Source organism: Onychomys torridus, chromosome 22 (assembly GCF_903995425.1).
Source record: "Onychomys torridus chromosome 22, mOncTor1.1, whole genome shotgun sequence".
In the NCBI taxonomy this organism is placed as follows: Eukaryota; Metazoa; Chordata; class Mammalia; order Rodentia; family Cricetidae; genus Onychomys; species Onychomys torridus.
This window is the reverse complement of record NC_050464.1, coordinates 36,572,926-36,591,357: the sequence shown is the minus strand read 5'-3', so window position 1 is coordinate 36,591,357 and position 18,432 is coordinate 36,572,926. Positions and strand designations below refer to the sequence as shown.

The following is an 18,432-nucleotide window of genomic DNA, read 5'->3' as shown; positions in this document are numbered from 1 at the left end:
GGGGACATTTTAGACTCAAACCATAATAGGCCCCAAGTGGATTAAATCCAAATGTCCATCAAAAAATGATAGAGGAAAAAGAAAAAATTGGAAAGAAATCAATATCTAAAGCAGCATCAAGGTATATATTGTGTTTTTACCCCCGGGGTTGGCACAGGAGTGGATGCACATTATGATTCTACAATACTTGAACAAATGATGAAATTAGTAACTAAACACACAACTCCCTCTTCATTAAGAGTGCTGAGTGGAGTCACACAGCAATTCCGATTTATCCAACACTTAATCAGAGGTATAATTTGCTCGGGCTTCGCCTTAAAAAAGGTCCAGGGTGTTGTTTAGCCTTAAAAAGAGAGGGTTGACGCTGAGCAATGTAAGTGGACCTTGAAAACCAGCGTGCAAAATGACAAGCCAGATGTGAAAGGTCACACAGTGTAAGACTCCATCTAAGGGGATATTCAGCATAAAGAAATGTATCAGAACAGAAGATTTGTTGGTTTTGCCTGGCGGGGTTGGGGAGTGAGTGATGACAGATATGGGATCTTTTCCTTTCCTTTAAACATTGTATTTTTTTATTTATCTATTCTTCAAGAATTTCATACATGTGTCTGTGCATACAACTCCTCACCGACTGCCCCCTCCAACTTCATGTCCTCATTTCCCCCCTCTTTATAACCCACGGAGTGCTGTTGGTACTGCCCATATTCACATGGTACAGAGCCATTCTCTGAAGTAGAGGCAACTTAGGGGAGGGCACACACTTGAAGAAAACTGGCTCTCACACCCCCACCCAGTGCAGCCATCCAGTGCCAACAGCTCTCAGCTATGGGTAGCGCCTGTGACACCCCACCCTATCCAAGCTGGAACATTGATTGGCTTGACCTTATGCGGGTCTTATATAAGCAGCTGTAGCCGCTATGTCCATGAGTCTAACAGCCCTGTCATACCCAGAAGTCTTTTCTTTATTTGAAACAAGGTCTTTCTACACAGCCAAGGCTGGTCTTGAACTTGTAGCAGCCCCCTTACCTCAGCCCTCCAAGTGCTGTGATTACAGGCATGCACCACCATGCCTGGCTAAGAAAACAGAATTTCTATGCTAGTAAAAAATTTTCAATATTTATATTTTCTCTTTCTTCTTCTTGTTTTAACCCAATTGGTCTCAGACTCAGGCTCCTACTGCCTCAACCTTCCTAGTGCTGGGTTAGGTCTGAGCCATACACCTGGCGAGACAAAAGTTTCTTTTGGGGGCCTAAAAGTTCACTGGAATCCAATAGTGGTGATGGCTTTACAACTTTTAAGATATATTACACCCCACATCACTGTGTTAGCAGATGGTAGAAGGGAAAATGTCCAGTGACAGAATGTTAACGTCTTCAAAGCCCTCCAGGGATTAGCTACTTCCCGAGATGGTGGCAGGGCTTAGAAACAGCCTGTGGGCACAATGACTACCTCAGGTGCCCACTGGGAGCTGCAGCAAGACCAGGTGCCAGAATTAGCAGATTAGACTTTTATGGAAGCCCCTGAGACACACCTCCTGTTCTAGATTCGTTCTCTTGCTATGACAAATACCATGGCCAAGGCAACTTAGGTAGAGAAAGGATCTATTTCAGCTTACAGGCTACAGTCCATCATCAAGGGAAGTCAAGGCAGGAAGATGAAGCAGAAACCAGGGAGGGATACTGCTTGCTGGCTCACTCTGACTCATGCTCAGCCAGCTTCCATTTACAGCCTAGGACCACCTTCCCAGGGAATGGTGCCGCCCACAGTGGGCTGGGCCCCCTTTCATCAATTAACGAGACAATTCCCCATAGACACGCTGGCAGGCCAGTCTAATCCAGACAATCCCTCAGTTGGGACTCCCTTCTCAGGTTACTCCAAACTGTGTTACACTGACAGTCAGAGCTAACTAGAACTCCCCCGGAGAAGAGAGACAGGTGTTTTTACCAGGAGCGGGGTTGGCAGTGAAAGACAAGAACCATCCAAGCCCAGCTATTGTTGATTAACGTAAGCCCCATTAAATCGCAGCTCATTAACACATAGGCTAACCAGCACCCGCATAAAAATAGACCCTGCTTCCACAGTGAGCACATTAGCTTAGAGTAATAGGTCCAGTTTGTTAAGAGGATGGAAGAAAGAGCAAACTGTGACGTGGCGCTGGATATGGGAACAGAATTGTATTGAGGGCAGACCATAAGGAAGACCTGTTAAAAATTATTTTGGGACACTCCATCAGGTGACTGAAGACCCAGCTCCTTGTGACCCTTTCTATGGTAGGGTTCCTTCCTGAAGAAGTCAAACGCGTTCTAAGTGATGCTGTAGATGACGTATGGACCTTCGTGTCCACGTAGCTTGTGTCTGCCCTTGAGCCTCAGCTCACCCCTAGCCTTTGGCCACCACTGTTTCTAAATAAAACCTCTCCCCCACCACTGCCTCTGCCTGTCTGTCTCTCTCACTGCTTGTTCATCCTTCCACTCCTCCCCACTCTCTGGGAGGCTCTCCTTGACTTGGTAAAATGCTTCCAGCCTTTTCTTCCTCTGTCCGTGTTCGGGCACAGAGATACGGTGAGTGGACACTTTTTACTGATGAACTATGTGGGGTCTCACTGTGCAGACAATTTTATGTTCTGACCTGCCTTCCCATTCGATCCTTCACCCTAAGCTTACCATGTAATGCCCACTATTATGTGAGGTCTCATGCCGCACATAGGTGTTTTACACTTGAGTCAAATTTCTATACTGGAATCAATATTCATATCCATCTCAAGACCACTATCCAATTCCATCTAGGACCTGCTGGATCTAAAATGGAACTCATACCTGGCATCATGGGGACCAAGGGCCTGTGGCTAGAGAGGTCACAGACCCTAGAGGGAACCTAATACTCTTCTACTAAATGGACTCTTATGAATTGCTGTTGTACCCACAGACCATGCACCTTTCTACCCTCATCCAAGAAGCTTCTGTTTGCAGTAGATGGCCGCCGACACAGAGGTACACAGCTGCTCAGAGTGCAGAGCAGAGACTAGCAGGCTGTGGTGTGCTTAGCCTTAAATCACACAAACACATCACACCTCTTCCCTCAACTCTCAAGCTTCTTCCCCAGGAGAGGCCAGAAGGGTTGGAAGAGCCAGAGATGATAACTTCCAGGAAACAGTTTTCTGTACAGGAAGGGCAGTGGCACACAGGAACCCACAGTCGTTATGACAGCATGCAGGAAGCCTAAGCAAGTTCAAGCAAGATGAAGTCCCAGCATGAAGGGGCGTGGCAGTTTGAATGTAATTGGCCCCCTGTATGCTCATAGGGAGTGGCACTATTAGGAGGGTGTGGCTTCCTTGGAGTGGGTTTGGCCTGTTTGGAGGAAGTATGTCACTGTGGGGATGGGCTTTGAGGTTTCCTATGCTCAAGATACCACCCAGGGTCTAAGACCATTTCCTGTTGCTTTCTGATCAAGATGTAGCCAGCACCATGTCTGCCATGCTCCCTGCTATGATGATAATGGACTGAACCTCCAAAACCATAAGCTGCCCCAATCAAATATTTTCCTTTGTAAGAGTTGTTGTGGTCATGGTGTCTGGTCACAGCAACAGAAGCCCTGACTAAGACAAGGAATGGGCATGAAGTCCCACCTCTAGCTGAGGAGCTATTGGCGTGTGATACTTGCAGAGAGAGGGAGAGTCAGTTTTCTTTAATGTGTCCTGTGGTAGGGTGACAACACCCCTGAGCAGGTCCCAGTCTCAAGAGCAGCTCAGCGACACAAATTGGACTTAGTAGGTTTGGAAGAGGAGGAGGAAGTGGAGGAGGAGGAAGAGGAGGAAGAAGACAACAAAAATGATGATGATGCAAAGCTGGATGGATAGGGAGGTGAGAGTGGAGGGGTGGATCTGGGAGGGAGGAGTTAGGGAGGGACTGAGATCAATATACATTATATTATATTACCAAAGAATTAATCCAACTATTATTAAAGCCTTTTCATACTTCTAACAAGGAGACCAAAAATATCAACAAGTTACTATGCTAAGCACTCTACTTTCAAGTTTATTGGCGTGCACTATAATCCACTGCCCATGCTGGCTGGATCTGTAGCATGCCGCGGGACGGCTTTTCATTCAGTTGCTGTTTTTCAGTTTTCATCTCTTAGCAGTGATTTCTTTATATAGATCTGACACATATCCCCCGTTTGCTTTGAGAATCAAAAGCATTTGTGTGTATGTGTGGCGTTTGTGCTTGTATGTATGGTCCCATGTGTGCATGTATGTGGAGACTTGAACTTGATGTCAGGGGACCTCCTGGATTGCTCTGCTTTGACTGAGGCAGGTCCCTCAATTGAGTTCAGAGCTCATGGATTGGCTAGTGTAGTTAGCTGGCTTGCTGAGGAGGTTCTCTTGAAGGCTGGGAATAGAGGTGGCCACCACTCTTGCCTAGCTTCTGCATGGGTTCTGAGGATCTAAACGCTGGTCCTCATGCCTACTCAGCAAGGGCTGTAGCCATGGCACCATCTCCTTAGTCATGGGTATTTAATATTTTCTATTGGCTATTTTGAATATACTAATATTTGTCCTTTAAGAATAAAAAGAAAACCTATGTTTAATTAAACATCTCTCTCTCTCTCTCTCTCTCTCTCTCTCTCTCTCTCTCTCTCTCTCTCGTGTGTGTGTGTGTGTGTGTGTGTGTGTGTGTGTGTGTGTGTGTGTGTGTTGGGGTTCACACATGCCACAACATGTATGTAAATGTCAGAACTATATTCGGGTATTGGTTCTCTCCTTCCACCAAAGTAGTATGAAGTGGTTGAGCGCAGATCGTCTAGCTTGTCGGCAAGTGCCTTTACCCTCTGAGCCATCTCACTGGCCCTCTGACCATGTGAGTTGCCACACTGAAGTCTTAATATCGTAATATGTTCCCTTTTATTTAGACCAAAGGTGCTGCCATTGTCTTACCCCTCAATTCCCTGTGTATGCGGCTGCTGAGGAGTGGGTTTTTCTCTTTATAGCTGTCTTCCAACTCCCTGCTTCTCTCTCTCCCTGCATCCTCTCAGCACACAGGTAGAGTTACATTAATACCTGATCACAACCTGAGTCCTTTGGACCGGATGCAAGAACTCTGTGTAGATCAGCATTTTGGACTCCAAACTCCTAGACAGCTGACTTCCATCAAAACATCGTGATGTCTGTGGGCACTTAGTGGATATTTTTAGTAACGATGCCTGAGTTTTTAGATCATTTGGGGGTTTCTTGTTTAGATTTTTGCTTGCTCCTGAGTTTCTTAGCCTGAAAGTATTCTTGGGAACTCTGAGACCGGGCTTCCAGAGGGCAAGATGTATTTTCCCTTATTACGTGAACTCATTCATGCTCATCTCTCCCCTCATAGGCTCTTAGTATTTTTTGCTCCATAAATATCTTCAAGGACAAATGACAATTGTCCTTTTGCCCATCATTAAAGCGAGATGTCAGGGAGGAATGCAGCCGGAGCTGAGGGAGAGTAATAGATGATGCTCCCGTATTGACAAGGAAGGCCTATTAAAAGAGACAGCGTTCGGAGCTGTGTTCCTATCAGAGGGCCGTGCATGACCATCTCATCACAGCGGTCCAAGTGACTGAGTAGAATATGCAAGGACGATTGCTTTTGATTTTGCCCCCTTGTGCTGCCTTCCTGAGTCTGTCTAAACAGGGAGAGTAACTTTCATGCATATCAAGTGAAAGTACATTGCCGTGAAAGTGCTTCAAAAAAGCAGAACATGGGGTGGGGATTTAGCTCAGTGGTAGAGCGCTTGAAGGCCCTGGGTTTGATCCTCAGCTCCAAAAAACAAACAAACAAACAAACTAATAAAAAAACAAAAAGCAGAACATGGTATGTTGTAAAATAGCACCAACACCAAGGGCCACACCAATACCAAGGGTGATTGCAGACCACTCGAAGATTAACGCATGTAACAATAGTAACTCCAGACTACAAAGAATAGATAGTTTTCCCCAAAGGAGCTAAACGTAGACACTTTCTTCCAGTTCATATAGGATATGTGATATAATGAGTGGAAGAAACAGACAAGTTCCCCATGTGGGGCATGGAGAGAGACGGGAGAGGCCACAGGGGAGGTGGATCCCCAACTGAGCGCTCAAAGAGAGGTGGCGTTTTATGACCTAACAAGCTCCTTGGGTGACTGGAGTTTGAGAAGCATTGTTTAGTGTGGAACTCCTCCCTGGCCCTCTCTTGATGAACATTTGAAAGTGTCCTTGGTGTCACCATCAGAACTCTGCACACGGTAAGTCGGTAAGTCGGAAACCGCTTGCTTGTTAAGGAATGGCCACCCCACCCCAGCCATGACCTGTTTAGTGACTCAGCCCACTGATATTTTGCTTTTATTTTGCTCATCATCCAGACAGTGTTTACTGCCTTTGGAAGGAAGCCTCCGTCTTTTTCTTTCTAATCCCATTGTCCATCCGTCCTTCTTCCTTTCTTTCTACTATGTGTAATTCCAATGGTACATAAACATTGGCAGCATAACAGAATGCGTTTTCATGTTCCTATAATCCCACTTCAACAACCATCCATTAGTGGCCAATCACATGTATAAATATGTATTACATACATACACACATATTACACTGTAGTGTGTATTTATGTCCATGTCCAGGCATGTTATGACAGACCCATCTGTATTAGCATTTTGTCAGTAAATCCAAATGGACTTAAAAACATGTGTTCTTTGGTAAAGAAACATGGATTACCATATTGCAATATATGTATTCCATACCTCTGATCTCAGATCAAAAGGACTACCATAGTAACTTAATTCTAGGTTCCTAAGTACAGATGTTCACTGATACTCTCCCAGATGGTGATCAAACTTTGGAAATAATGAAGCAGGAGCTGCTTGGGCAATGTGCAGTGCTATATAAAGTTGGTGTGTGTCTAGAGGAATGATTTGAAATGATGGTGATTTCAGTCAGGCCTTTGTCCTCTGGAACTAACTACGTGTTCCTCAGAGCTTTAGACTTCAGAAATAGAAATAAATAGGAACTAAGTCACAGCTGTTCATAATCTTGTTTATTTTTATTTATGTATTATTTTTTAGACAGTCTCATTATACAGCCTTGACTTTGGAGACCAGGCTGGCTTCAAACTCACAGAGATCTGCCTGCCTCACCCTCCTTAGTGCTGAGATTAAAGGCATGTACCACCATGCTTGGCAGGTATACGTAATTTGTGTGTGTGTGTGTGTGTGTGTGTGTGTGTGTGTGTGTGTGTGTGTGTGTGTATGTTAAAGCAGGTCTCTCTACATATCTCTGACTGTCCTGGAAGTCACTATATTGATGAGGCAACCTACTTGTCATTCACCTGAAACTCAGTTCTGATGGATGAGCCAGTGCCTGGTAGATCCTGGGTCAAATGGAGAGAACACACAGTTCAGTTTGTATTTCATTCTGTGGGCATTTATTTATTTTTTTTGTGACCGCAGATCTTGTCATCCTGAGAAGGCCTGTGGCTTCCTGCACATGGCTGTGGCCCAAGCGTCCATTATCAATGGTGTCTTCTCTTGTTTCATAAAGCCAGTTGTCTTACCCTCAGTAGTATGTCTCTTTGCTTCTTTTCTATATCAGATAGCTTTGCTGGATTCCATGTATATTAGTTACTTCCACATTGCTGTGACCACAATACCTATTAGAAATGCCTCGAGGGAGGAGAGATTTGTTTTGGCTCAGTCTCTTAGAGGTTCAGCCCACGGCGGCAGGGAAGTGGAGCTCTGTTCACGGCAGTGGGATGTGCAATGGTTGTTGTTCACATCATGGCAGACCAGGAAGCATAGAGAACATACAGGAGCCAGAGGTCCCCTACAGCTTACAAAGGCCCACACCTACTGACCTCATTCCATAGGACAGCCTTGACCTCATAAAGGTGCCACAATCTTCTGGAAGTTCACTATCAGTTGGAGACAATGGCTCAAACCATGAGTCTCTGGGGCACAGTTCAGACTCAGACTGTAGCTACAATGTGACCTTCTGCCTCAGCTTCTCTGCTGTGATGGAGTGTGCCCTCCAACTGTGAGCCAGAACAAGGCCCTCTTTCCTTTATGTCATGTGTTGGTCATGGCACTAAGATTGGCAATTAATACAACTTTGTGTTTGAACTGGTCACATCCCTGGAGAGAAATTCTCCCGTCCCCTCTCTGGTTGCCAGAGTAAGGGATCAGTGAAGTAGGGCACAAGCTTCCCTGTTGAACACAGTGACTATCCATTAATCCCAATTTCAGGTGGCTCCTGCATGCTACTCTTTGCCCTGACTTATGTCTAGACAGACACCTTCTGTTAATTCTCAACAGAGAGCAAATCCATCTTTGGTCACAGTTGCTAAGGATGCAGTCGCCTGGCTTCATAGGGCCATAAATGATGTCTAGGTATCTTCTGACTTCCTTGTTCAAAGAAAAGAGTTGTTTATTTTTTAAGGGTATTAGTGTTTTGCCTGCATATGTGTCCATGCACCACTTGAGTGCCTGGCACCTTTGGTGTTCAAAAGAGGCGTCGGAGCCTCTGGAACTGGATTTGTAGGGAGTTGCTGAGCTGCCGTGTGGGTTCTAGGAATTGAATCACTGTTCTCTGCAAGAGCAGCAAATTCTCTTAGCCACTGAGCCATCTCCCCAGCTCCCTAATCACTTCTTGAACAGACTTTCAAAGATTTCTCTTTTCTTTGGCCATACCATTTTTTAATTACCTCCAAAGGCAATACACCTCTAATTTCTGAATCTCTTTAGAGTTTTGCAGGGCAAATTGACTTTTTCTTCTTGGCTACTCTGTAGGATCTAGATTTCATAGTGGCGCACTGTGTAGTTAGTCAATGCTCAACCATTTCTTTCTCTCTCTTTTTTCTTTTCCTGTACTCTTAGTTTGTCTTTGGGTGTGTATGCACTTTTAAGTTCACCGACCAACACTTTAAGTGGTTTCAGAGCAGGATGAGAAGAACAAGGACTTCCATTATTCTGGGCGAAGATGAAGGCTTCTTAGTGTATTTCAGTTTAGCTTTAATGTTTACATTGAGGCTATGAGAAATACCTATTCAGGAGGTGTGCCATTGCTTTTATTAATATCAGATTTGCTAGTCACCCAGCAAATCAGCGAAATTTCCACTGGGAAAGGTAATGACTTGTACCTCTAGTCTATAGACACCACCACAACCACCATTACCATCATCATCATCATCAATCATCACCACCACCACCACCACCACCACCATCATCATCATCATCATCATCACCATCATCATCACCACCACCACCACCACCATCATCATCACCACCACCACCACCACCACCATCATCACCATCATCATCACCACCACCACCACCACCATCATCATCATCATCATCATCACCACCACCACCACCATCACCACCACCACCACCACTACCACCATCATCATCATCATCATCACCACCACCACCACCATCATCATCATCATCACCACCACCACCACCACCATCATCATCATCATCATCATCACCACCACCACCATCATCATCATCACTATCACCATCATCATCATCATCACCATCACCACCATCATCATCATCATCATCACCATCACTATCACCATCATCACCACCACCATCACTATCACCATCATCACCACCACCATCATCACCACCACCATCATCATCATCACCATCATCATCATCACCATCATCACCACCACCACCATCATCATCATCATCATCATCACATTCATCATCATCACCACCCCACACCACCACCACATCATCATCATCATCATCATCACACATCCATCACCATCATCATCACCACTCATCATCATCACCATCACTATCACCATCATCACCACCACACACATCATCATCACCACCACCATCATCATCATCAATCATCACCACCACCATCATCATCATCATCACCATCACTATCACCATCATCACCACCACCATCATCATCATCACCATCACTATCACCATCATCACCACCACCACCATCATCATCATCATCACCATCACTATCACCATCATCATCATCATCATCATCATCACCATGACCACCATCATTATCCCCATCACTATCACCATCATAATAACCATCATCATCACTATCACCTTAGTCACCATCACCACCATCATCAACTTCAGTACTGTGTTCTGCTTGGATTCTAGGTCGTAAACTGAAACTTTTAAATGTTTATCTTTTAATCTCCACAAGCGCACTTGGCTAAGTATCATCTCAGCCCCCATCTTGCAGGGTTAAAAAGCCTCAAGCTTCAGAAAGATTGACACACTTATATGGAACCATAAAGGACATACAGCATAGGATTTGAACCTCACTGGAGTCTATAGGGAGACTCTGAAGGTGTGAAGGAGGATTCCTGGTGAAAGAAGATTGGAAGCTATTTGGTCAGAAGTCAGGGGCTGTTCTGTATCCATGACTGCAGTGACCATTTAGGTCAGTTGTAGAAATCATTGCATCAGGATGTCAAGAAGGATGGAGGCTTAGCGTGGACTCAGCCACAGTCTTCTAAGGCAGCTATCAAATTTTAGTTATAATACCGATAGAAGGTGAACTCCAAATTTGTCAGCAGTCTTACAACTCGCTGGAGACCTCCATTCTTCCAGATCTACAGATCCACAGAGATCTTTGCTGGTCTTATTAATACCGCAGAAATAGGGAAAGGTACTGGTGCCTGTAGAAAGTCTAGTATAGAGGTAGGGGATGGTATCAGTACCTGGAGAAAGTCCAGCATAGAGATGTTTGTTGAATTGGCAAACATTCTTTCTCCAGGGTGCAGGGCTATGCTGAGAAGTGATGGGGCTCTTTTCAGATGTAACAAATGGAAATATCTGGGGACAGAAGGGGGCATGTTGAATAACACCTGAAAACCAGCCTCTGCTCTGCTTGTCAAGCTGTGCGCCCTGGTTCGGGGCTGAACCTATGCTGAGGAAGGTGCTGTATTCAAATTCAAGTGGGAACGCAGTGCAGTGTGGGTTAGCCATAACTCATTCTAGAGGAAAATTCTTGGAATATATATGTTATGTAGTCACTTTTCCGCTATTGAAACATTGCCTCCTTGAGGGAGGAAGGAAACATTTTTTTTTTTAATTTAAATTTAAATTTAAATTTTTTTATTTAAGTTTTTTCAAGACGAGATTTCTCTGTGTAGCCCTGGCTGCTGTCCTGGAATTTTGTAGACCAGATTGGTCTTGAACACATAGAGATCCACCTGCCTCTGCCTCCCGAGTGCTGGGATTAAAGGTGTGCGCCACCACTGCCCATCTTAAACTTTGGGTTTTTTAGTAATGCAGCTGCTTTTGAGTCAGCCATGCTCCTGGAAGTAACCCCAAATGCATTCATGGATTCACTCATCTAGACCTGGGTGGAATTCTGCTTTGTCTGTCTTTGGTGCCTTGTCTGGGAAGAACTGACATTTGTTGATGTCTCCCTAGGAAAAGTCATATAGTACAAGGCTCCATGTTGAATACAGGTAAAATATACTTCCGACAAGTACACTCTCGGTGTCTTGAGAACTTCCATGCTTATACCGCAGGGGATGCTAAGCACATCAGCTTTCCAATATAGCATTGGTATTGTCCTGCCGCTTACTTGTGGGTGCGGCGTCTTTAACCCCAGGGCTCCCTGGTTCCACAATGGGTGTTAGAAAGAACACAGATCCCTGCAGCTTGAACAATCTTCTGTATTTTTTCAAAGTAGTTTTATGCCCTTGTACACGTTATAGAATGCGCCTCAGGCTTGGCTTAGTAGTATAGGTATTGATTGTTTTGAGATTGTTTATATATATACCACTTTTGAAACTGGTTGTTTGGAGCCTTTTCAATATTTTCAGTGCACTATGTTACATCATCTCCCATTATACAGAATTTTCTTTTTTATTAGAGTGTGTCCTAGTTATCATTGGCTGTCAGCTTGGCACAGCCCAGAGTCATTTGAGGGAGTCTCAACTGGGGAGCCACCCAGATCAATTTGGCCTGTAGGCATGTTTGTGGGGAACTGTCTGGATTATCATTGGAGGTTGGAGGGCCCAGCTCATTGTGGGTGCCATCATCCCTAGGCAGGTGGACTTTGCCTGGTAACACAACTAGCTGAGCATGCACCAGGGAGGGTCATCAAGCAGCATTTCTCCACGGTTGCTGCCTTCGGGCTCCTCCCTTGAGTTTCTTCTGCTCCTACTCTTCTCAATGACAGGTTGTGACCTGGGAGTGAAAGCCAGATCAATCCTGTCCCCCCCAAGTTGGTTTTGATCAGGGTGTTTTATCACAGCAACAGAAATCAAGCTGTGACAGACTTGACCATGTTGTTTTTGGAGGAAGATTGTGAATTACAAGCTGAAATAAGCCTCTTCCTCCCCATGTGGCCTTTGATCAGAATGTTTGATCACACAAACAGAGAGCAACAATTAGGGTGCTGTTGGTACTTGGGATATGTTAGTTCAGCACTGGGAGAAAACCTGAAGCATGGCCGAACATTAGCATTTTGGCTCTTTTCATCTATGCCAAACTCCCCCAAATCACTGTGGCTCTTACAGATGATCCCCAGCATTTCCAAATGTCTTTAGGGGGAATGTGCAACTCCCAGCTGAGATACATTGATGTACTTGTCATGAATTTATAGATGAGAGAGACTGGACAACAGCCAGGACAGGACATCAAATGACACCTTAAATCTTGTGCATCCATGGCAGGGTTGGGTGATTACTGTCATGGTTTGAAGACGGTGTCTTCTCAGCCCTCATGTTGGAATTCAGTGCCCGTTAGGAGCTACCAAGAGGTTGCGCTTTTAGAAGGTAAGCAGGTGTTACCCTCAGGAAGGAGTGAATCTAATGGTACGATCAATAGACTGATGTGTTAATGAGAAATTATGAGAGTGACTGATAGAAAGCCAGTGTGTCTGGGTCTTTCTCACTCTCCCTCCTCTCACGATGTCGTACCAGCCAGAAGGTCTTTGCTTGGACCTTGGAACAAATACAATTTCCCTCTCTGCTTTCAACAACTGACACACCCAGACTCTCCCCTCTGCTCTGCACACCCTTCTTTCTCTTTGCCTTTTGTAATCATTGTCATGAAATTTATCAAGCCCGTGTTTTCACTACTCACATGAGACACGACTTCCAATGCTACTTCAGAGAGGGCACAATAGCAAGCACATAGAAGGTGCTATAGTATTGGGCTTCAAGTCTTTCATTTTCTGCCTGTTTCCACATGTAACATGGGATGCCTCCAGATACCAAATCTACCCATCGGTGCGATGATTGTTGCCCGCACCCAGCACAACTGTGGGCTCAGCATGATTGGCATGATATATTTTGTCTCATCCTCATGACTGTACTACTCAATGTTAAACAATGTACGACGTAAGCCAGGTACAATGGCATGGGCCTGTCAACCCAGCAACTCAAGAGGCCGAGGCAGGAGGCTCATGAGTTCAAAGCTAGCTTGGACTATAAAGTGGAACTCCCTCTTAAAAACAGCCATGCCAACATCACTACCAGCAAACCCCAAGCCTGAAACAAACAAAACCATGGCTGGCAAGGCAGCTCAGCTGGGGAAGCGGTTGCCACACAAACCTGATGACCTGAGTTCCATCCACAGAAGCCCTGTAAAGGTGGAAGAAGAAGAGAAACTCCACAGAGCTGGCCGATGATGTCACAGGCATGGGCACTCACACAAACAAATAAAAGTAAAGTAAACTCCAAACCGCAGCAAACGACAGCCACACATACCAACATCCCGTCCCCACTTTTCAGATGAACAGCTAAAGCTTAAAAGAAAAAAATGTATGGAACTTTCCCCAAGCCTTCTGTGTTCTGACGGTCAAGAATCATGCTGTAAGGCTATGGAGAAAAGCTTGGGAAGTGAGGGGATTAGGAGAGGCTTCCATCCTAAACCTCATCCCTCCACTACACCCCAGCTGCATCATTAGCATCCAGCCTGTCATCACCAGCTGCTAGATGATTTTGGACCAGTGAGAGGGAACAGTCTCTGTAGGTGCTTTTTCCTAAGTGACACCGGGAAGGATAAATTAGCTGCTTCATGAATAAACAGGATGGAATGTGGGCACTGGCGCTCAGCCTGGGAGTCTGCTGCTGGGAGAGCCCGCGGCCCACAACTCTTCCAGCCTCTGAAAATAAAGACAAAACCCCAAACAAACCCAGAATCAGATACCCAGGGAGAGGAAGGAAGTGGGGGAAGTCGGCTGGTGGGTATTATGGAAACAGTTGTGATAGCTTCAACTTCCAGGACTTTGAAACAGGAGTAAAATGGACATGTGAATCCATCAACACCTCCCTTCAAGCATGCATTGGTTTCGTAACATTATTCACGTGTCAGAGTCTCCTGTGACTGCTTCCGTAGCACCCACTGGTAAAACATCCCTGCCCTCATATAGCTTGCAGTTTGTGTGTAATGAGGGGGCAACAGACAGAATAAAAAATAAAATGAGGGCCATCGCGAGCTGGGTGTGCGAGCCCGGTGACCCACCGTTCCCCGGGAACTCAGGAGGAGGCAGAAGATGAGGAAGAGCAACTCCACACGTTGTCCTCTGACCTCCACCCATGTGCTCCCCCCAGACAAAAACTTAAAAGCCTTAAATACTGTATCAGGTGGAGAGAAGTACCTTGTACGGAAAGCAACAGGGAAGAGGCGCCTAGAGCTTGGGGGAGGGCTTCTGTTTTAAACTTTTAGTCAGGTCTCACGAAGCGACATTTGGATAAGGTAAATAATATTATTGTGATGCTGGGCACCGTTCTAGACACGTCACAGTTATCGCATTCATACTTACGATCGCTGTAAAATGGAGCTGTGATAATTTCCATTTTACAAAGAAGCCCAGCTTCAGTCATCTGCGCCTTGGGACTAACAAGTGGGATTTGAACCAACACCCAAACTTCAGCGATTGCGCACTTGCATGCTGGTGTAGCCAGCCAGGTTTGGGGAAGGGCAGTGGGTGGGTGCAAATGGAGTCTCTGCAGTACCCAGGAAAGGTTTTACGGGGCGGGAGGGAAAACTTGATGCAGGCTGCGGAACCTTAGCCCAGCTGGAGGATTCTTGTCGTGGGTGGGAGTTGCATGGGCTAGCCGCTGGAGAAGCGAGCCTGTGGGGGGAGGGAGGGCAAACTGCAGGGGTTGTCCTGGGACAGTGTCTGTGTGAATTTCACCCGCCACCACCCGGGGACCAGCTGCTCTAGTCAATAACGGAGGATCTGGTTCTTGGGAGCATTGAAGAGGGTGACAGAGCTGAGCCCTAGGGTGCAGCTCCATGGAGGAGTCCCCAAGTGCCCTGGCTGGAGGCCCTGGGCATAGGATAGAGCGGTGGAGGGACTCCTGGGAAGAGTACACAAGGTCCCTGTGCAGCGAAGTGGGGACGGCCTGGGACAACCCGAGGGAGAGTGAAGAGCGAACAGGCTTTTCGATTGTGTGAGGAGAGGAGCGCAGGGTACAATCAGGAAAGTCCTGTGGAAATGTCCAGGTGACAGCCTCCGGAGAGCCGGAAAAGAGGTGCCCGCGAGAAGCAAGGGAGAGGTTCTGGGTGTGGGAAGAGACTGAAGGGACTTTGAAACCAGAGAAAGCATTCTAGGCAAAAAGCGGCAAGCTCAAGGAGGAGCCTTGGTAATCTCCGGGGGACCCCATTGGAGGCGGTGCCCAGCATGCAGCGAAAAGAAAGAACCCGCCAACATCGGGGCAGCTTTGGGGGCTGGAGGGCAGGGGTCCTCAATGTGGCCAAGCCCGGGACACACAGCGTGCAAGCTCACAGCATGGGGCGCACTGTGGCTTGCCGGGGCTTGCACATGGAGGTCCTAGGAAAACAGCTGGGGACTGGGAACTTGCAGAGGGAGCGCTGGGGCAAGGAAGCGCGAAGTTGTTTCTGCGGAAGGCTTGGTTAGCGCTGTTCGGCAGAGCGCTGATGGTCTTGGGCAGAGCTCAGAGAGCCGAGCCCCCGAGCTGAAGAAAGGCAAGGAGGAGGTATGCACCCCAAAACCCAGTGCATAAAGTCCATGAGAGACAGCGCCGCTGGATCTTTCCTTTGCTTTTGGTACCAACCCCACTCACCATGATGGAGAAGACCAAAGCCACGATGTTGACTGGGTAGGCTGGGCAAAAACACGAGACAATGGTGAGCCACAGATAGTTCTTGGGCGCAGGCATGTCCTCCTCGGTCTTGTCATCTTCCGTGTTGGCATCGGGGCTGCTGCTGTCCAAAGCTCCCTTGGAGTCTGAGCGGGACGCATACTGGGACATGGGCAAAGTGGGAGACACCGGGAGAGACGCGGAGCGCTCTGTCCGCGCAGCCTGGGGCTGTGGCTGTCGGCTCATGGTGAGCAGGGGCTCTGAAAAGCTTGTAGCTCCAGCCTCAAGGGAGATGTGACTTCACTCCTCCTGTAGGTCGGTCCTTTGCCTGCGCCTCAGGGACCTAGGCCAAGAGCCTCCCCATAAAGAGGGAGGGAGGGAGGGAGGGAGGGAGAAAGCAAGTGAGGGAAGGCGAGGAAGAGAGAGAGACAGAGAGAGAAAGAGAGACAGACACAGAGACACAGAGACAGACAGAGACAGAGAGATACACAGAGAGAGACAAAGAGGCAGAGAAAGAGGCTGAGAGAGAGAGGCAGACACAGAGATTGAGACACACACACACACACACACACACACACACACACACGGGTGGGGGGAGACAGACAGACAGACAGATAGACAGACTCTGGGAGGCAGAGGGGCTGTGGGAAACACTAACTTCCCTCACATCTAGAGACCCTTCTGTGGATACACTAAGAAGTTTGCAAGAAAGGGCTCAGGAAAAGAAGTAAGGCCTTTTAAGTTTTAAACTAATCAGTGTGTGTGTGTGTGTGTGTGTGTGTGTGTGTGTGTGTGTGTGTTGTGCAGGCTGCAAAGGACCATTTCACATTTTAAAATACCACCTAAGTCTTTATAGTATACTTCCTCTCCACAGGAGGCTCAGGAGACTGGGGTAGGCACCTTGGTATCTTCCATCCCCTTCCCCACTGCCCCAGTAGAAACAAGGAGATCTTCTTTCTACTTTCCTACTTTCCCTTTTACATGGGAGACGAAGTTTTGGCTGGTGCATACAACCTGGACAGACAGATGGGAGAGAGAGAGAGAAAGAGAGAGAGAGAGAGAGAGAGAGAGAGAGAGAGAGAGATCCGCTTTGGGTCGTGGGTCTAAGAGAGCAGCTGTATTAAGATCTTAGCCATTCCTGAGAAATCAGAATGGAGACTTGGCGCAGATGCAGCTTGGTCACAGGAAAGGAAGTCCGCATCACATACCCAATTTCTGCCTTTGAAAACAGTGTGTGTGTGTGTGTGTGTTGGGGGGGGGTGTCATGGTCCATGCCTTACCTGGACATTGCAAGGAAGGCATGAGATTGCACATTAAACCCGGCAAATCTATATGCTCAATAAATGTAGCATTTTCCAGGATTCTGATTTCTTAAAGTAGAAATGTTTATGCAGTATTTCAGACCCAGGATTCACTGCTGCAGAAATCCCATCTGAAATCCAGATATTTGGAGCTTGCTAGGACCATAAAAACAATAACATTAACGCATGGTTTCAAAAGCAATTACATTGTCATACCCAAAGGTTTTAACCATCACGGCTTTCTCAGAACAGGAGCGTCATTGTCTAGGATGCTCTTGCTTATAAAGCATGGGGGTCATGTTTATTGGACTGTACTTACCTATTTGCTTCACAGGACTGCCAATTCTGAAAGAGAGAGAGAGAGACAGAGAGAGAAAGAGAGAGACAGAGAGAGAGAGAAAGAGAGAGACACAGAGAGAGACAGATAGAAAGAGAGAGAGAGAGACAGACTGTGGTATTGTGTTCCCAAAAATATTGTGCAGGTAATAAATTTATCTGGGGTCAGAGAACAGACAGCCACTAGATACAGAGCCACAAATGGTGGCTAGAAAATGGGAAGAGTAAGCCATAGCAGAAGTTGGGCGGTGGTGGTGCACGCCTTTAATGCCAACACTTGGGAGGCAGAGCCAGGTGGATCTCTGTGAGTTCAAGGCCACATTGGAAACAGCCAGCCATGGTGACACACGCTTTTAATCTCAGAAATAGAACCTTTAATCCCAGGGAGTGGAGGCAGAAAGGGAAAGATTATATAAGGCGTGAAGACCAGAAACTAGAGGCATTTGGCTGGTTAATCATTCAGGCTTTGGAGCCATTGGGACTCAGAAGCTTGCAGTCTGAGGAAACAAGACCAGCTGAGGAACTGGTGAGGTGAGGTAGCTGTGGTTTGTCCTGTCTCTCTAATCTTCCAGCAGTCACCCCAATAACTGTCCTTAGGTTTGGTTTTATTAATAAGAACCTTTTAAGATTTATGCTACAACAGACAGAGAGACAGACAGATGGACACAGAGACAGACAGAGAGATACACACAGAGAAAGACAGACAGAAAGACAGAGAGAGACACATACAG

General features: G+C 46.5%; 1 protein-coding gene across 1 annotated transcript in view; it reads right to left on the bottom strand.

The window, feature by feature from the left end:
* Positions 1-16,341, bottom strand: part of Tmem233 (transmembrane protein 233) — a 38,055-nt gene extending 21,714 nt beyond the window's left edge. Inside the window, exon 1 of the mRNA XM_036172561.1 lies at positions 16,047-16,341. Coding sequence (XP_036028454.1) covers positions 16,047-16,310 — 264 coding nt within the window. The 5' untranslated portion in view covers positions 16,311-16,341. The remainder of the gene's footprint in view (positions 1-16,046) is intronic.
* Between the last annotated feature and the right edge of the window lie 2,091 nt (positions 16,342-18,432).